At 27.9% G+C, this 3,374-nt stretch overlaps 1 protein-coding gene across 2 annotated transcripts in view; it reads left to right on the top strand.

Annotated features, from left to right (window-relative positions):
• Positions 1-1,489, top strand: part of LOC106469610 — a 23,971-nt gene extending 22,482 nt beyond the window's left edge. For both annotated transcript variants that reach the window (XM_022398185.1, XM_022398186.1), the window contains exon 11: positions 844-1,489. In XM_022398185.1, coding sequence (XP_022253893.1) covers positions 844-922 — 79 coding nt within the window. In that variant the 3' untranslated portion in view covers positions 923-1,489. The remainder of the gene's footprint in view (positions 1-843) is intronic.
• The last annotated feature ends 1,885 nt before the right edge of the window (positions 1,490-3,374 follow it).

The raw sequence follows: 3,374 nt of genomic DNA, 5'->3' as shown, positions 1-3,374 counted from the left end.
ATTTTTTTTAAAAAAAAAAAAAAAAAAAAAAAAAAAAAAAAAAAAAAAAAAAAAAAAAAAATTTAAAAAACAATACAAATATTGTAAAAATATTATAAATCAACAGTGTGGAAATAAAGTAACTTTTTTTTCCTAAGTGACAGTGTCTACGAAGGGTGGGGCCACAGAGATAAAATCAAACTCAAAAGGGAGCCATGAGAAAAAAAAAAGGTTGAGAAACACTGCTCTAGAACATATTTTCTATGTACCTAAACATTGTTATAGATGTTAATATTTTCAATTGTTGCGTATTAAAGATGTATTCACATGCAAAATTTAGGAGATAGCAAATTATCTATTCTGCACAAATATATTGCAACTTTAATATTTAAACAAATTTTTGTTATATTAATACTTAAATATCATGCATTAAAATGGCCACATCTATTCAATTCAAATATTAGGAAATAATTTTATCTATACAATAAGTATTTAATGATAGATTACAATCTTGTACAAGACGTGACAAATGTTTTTTGTACATGTTTTGTACATTATTATACTCTTGGTTTGAAAAAATTAGTTTGGGGTGGAGGATTTGTTAAATATAGAATGCATATCTAGTATTTACGTATATCATTTTTGAGCTCATTGTGTGTATTAAGAATATTAGTCATTATAACAATAGCATTGGTAAATGATAATGCAAACTAATTTTTTTTTTTTTTTTTCTTTTCAGTACAAACCTTATATTTTATTTAAATATTCAAGGATCTTGTAAGAAATTGAACACCTGTTTTAGTGTAATTTACAATCTGTTTTCTCAATACTTAAAAGATTGACATTTTTCTTTATGAAATACAGACAGGAGTTTCAAAACATGATCCAAGAAAAGAAAAACCTGAAGAAAAAGAGTGGGATTTGGTGTAAACTATTTTGTTAAATAGTAGCACATTTAAGTTGTTCAAGATAAAAACTTAGTAAAACTATTTTACATAATATTTAAATGATTAAACTTGTACGAGTACAAATGTATAGTATGTAATGTGAATTTTTTTTTTTATATATATTTGTGATAAACAGGAGGATGTATTGATGGAGAAATCACCTGTTTGGTACAGAACCTTTCAATAAATTGTATATATTCTTATAAAGCTACTCCAAAAATAATTTAAAGTTGATTTTGAGAATGTCGGCAAAATGTAAAACCTCGACTTGAATAGAGCTGTTATGTAGTACATTATGAATTTTGATTAATCTTTCAGAATGGGTACTGAAACAGTGAAGTTTTGTTTACTATATCTCATTCAATCTTTTTGCGTAGTAATTGACAGGTATTTTTTTTTTTTATATTGTACAAAAGAAATTATCTGACTTTGTAGTAAATAATTTGTTCGATAGGAAGAATTTCAAGACGTGTGTAAACACTTTCTTATGTATTTGTGTGCGTTTTGTTTAAAAATGTCTGAACACTTTAATGACTAATATGTGACAATAAACGTGGTTAAATGCAGTATGGCTCAATCATTTATATTAAAAAAAAATTAAAGGTAATGTTTCTATTTTTTTTTATAACTTTGCTTTTATTGTAAGTTTTCATTTCATCATTACCCTCACATAATGCCAGATCAACTATATCTCGTTCTTAAATTTGTATAACCTAACATTTCATTTATATTTTCACCAAACAAAAACTTTAGTGTATATACAAATAAATATGAATAGTTCATAAGTCAAAATACTTACTTAATGACCATTCAACCAAAAAATATTAATATCACTAAAAAGACTGCACATGATTTTTACAAAATAACTAGTACAGAATAAATCTTAATTGATATACATTCAGGCTATTTTTCTAAATTTTCATGCAGGTATTGCGTGTGAATTTAGTATCTTCCTGATAAGCTAGAGGTACCAAGGTCATAATCCTACTTTAATTCCCTATATTGGGTAAAGATTAGATACTCTAACAACTAGTACAAAAAGCTTATGTCAACTTGACCATTTTCCGTGTCTGCTCTGTGAGAGCGAGTTTAAGTTCATTGCATGGGGTGATATAGAGACATGTACAAGTTAGTAGTTTGGGTTTATCTCTTGTATATGTTTTTTGGGAGTAATTGTTGATGGAGATTCTCTTCATCTGGTATAGTGGGAGTAATATTGCTCAGTAATGCATGTTTTGCAAAGATATCAATAGCAGTGTCCTTCATCAGTAATAATTCAAATATCCAGAGGTTATGCCCTCACACATGTTGTAATAAGAATGACTAGTCACATGGGAAATGTTGGTTAAATGCAAGATTTTTTGCAAACTCTGGAACCTTCCATTTAAACAATCTGGAATAGAATCTTGAAGAATAAGCCACAAAGAGCATCTAATAAAAGCGATTGTCCATTGTATTCTAAAACAGGTTCACCACTGTTTGGTTAGTGTTTGATAAAGATTATACTTTTTTTTTTTTTTGTATTTCACTACGTGTCCAATCTCATTATTTTATTTTGCACTGACTTGGTTAGCAAAAAAAAAGTGTAGTACTATTTGTAATCGATAACTTGATCGAATCTCGTGTCATCAAACCGCCCTATCTGAAATACTTTAAAAAATTAATCCAGTTTCACCTACATATACCACAGAAGTACAGAATATTCCTACCAGCTGAATTCGTGTTTCTGAAATTGGGCAGATTCGGTGCATTTAGGAATAAATATAAATGTATAAAAATTTGTGTAATGCTGACCAAGCTTCAAAATAACTCATTATTAAAGCTAAAATGTTCAGACCAATTGCATCTATCAATGTACTTGTATTCGGTAACACAAAAACTTATTATTGCGTCAGATGGTAAATTTAATAAGTTTAGAATACGCAAGTTTATGGAATAAACATATTTTTTGTGACCATTCATAAGAAACTGTCGGCTGTTTCTTTACACAAAAATTAACTTTTATTAGTATTTATTGTTATTATTGAAAATTTAAAGAATGGTAAATTAATTTTAACAGCCGCACAGTCTGGCTTGGTATGAATAATACCGAGTGTAAAGCAAAATCCAATTTGGAAGTTTTTGGGTCAGGTACATTTACGATTTAGGAGTATTTTGATCATAAATTTATCAGTGCTTGAGTATTTCTGTAATAATTTTACATCTTCGTACGTGTGTGTTTAGATATTCTTTTGTGGGTTCAACATAACATTTAATTTGTCAATCCCAAATTCTGCGGAAATCGTTAAATATTTCTACTGTATATAAACGTGCAATATACTCGTGCTTACATGTATATTGCAATTTTGTAACTTAAAAAAAGGCAAGAATACTTGTTTAGCAATGCACGGATAAGCCAATGAACGTTATATCATATCCATCAGATTAAATTTCTGAATTTGTGACTAC

Source organism: Limulus polyphemus, unplaced genomic scaffold, assembly GCF_000517525.1.
Source record: "Limulus polyphemus unplaced genomic scaffold, Limulus_polyphemus-2.1.2 Scaffold3570, whole genome shotgun sequence".
NCBI lineage: Eukaryota > Metazoa > Arthropoda > Merostomata > Xiphosura > Limulidae > Limulus > Limulus polyphemus.
The sequence above is the reverse complement of the archived record's forward strand: the minus strand, read 5'-3'. Positions and strand labels throughout refer to the sequence as shown.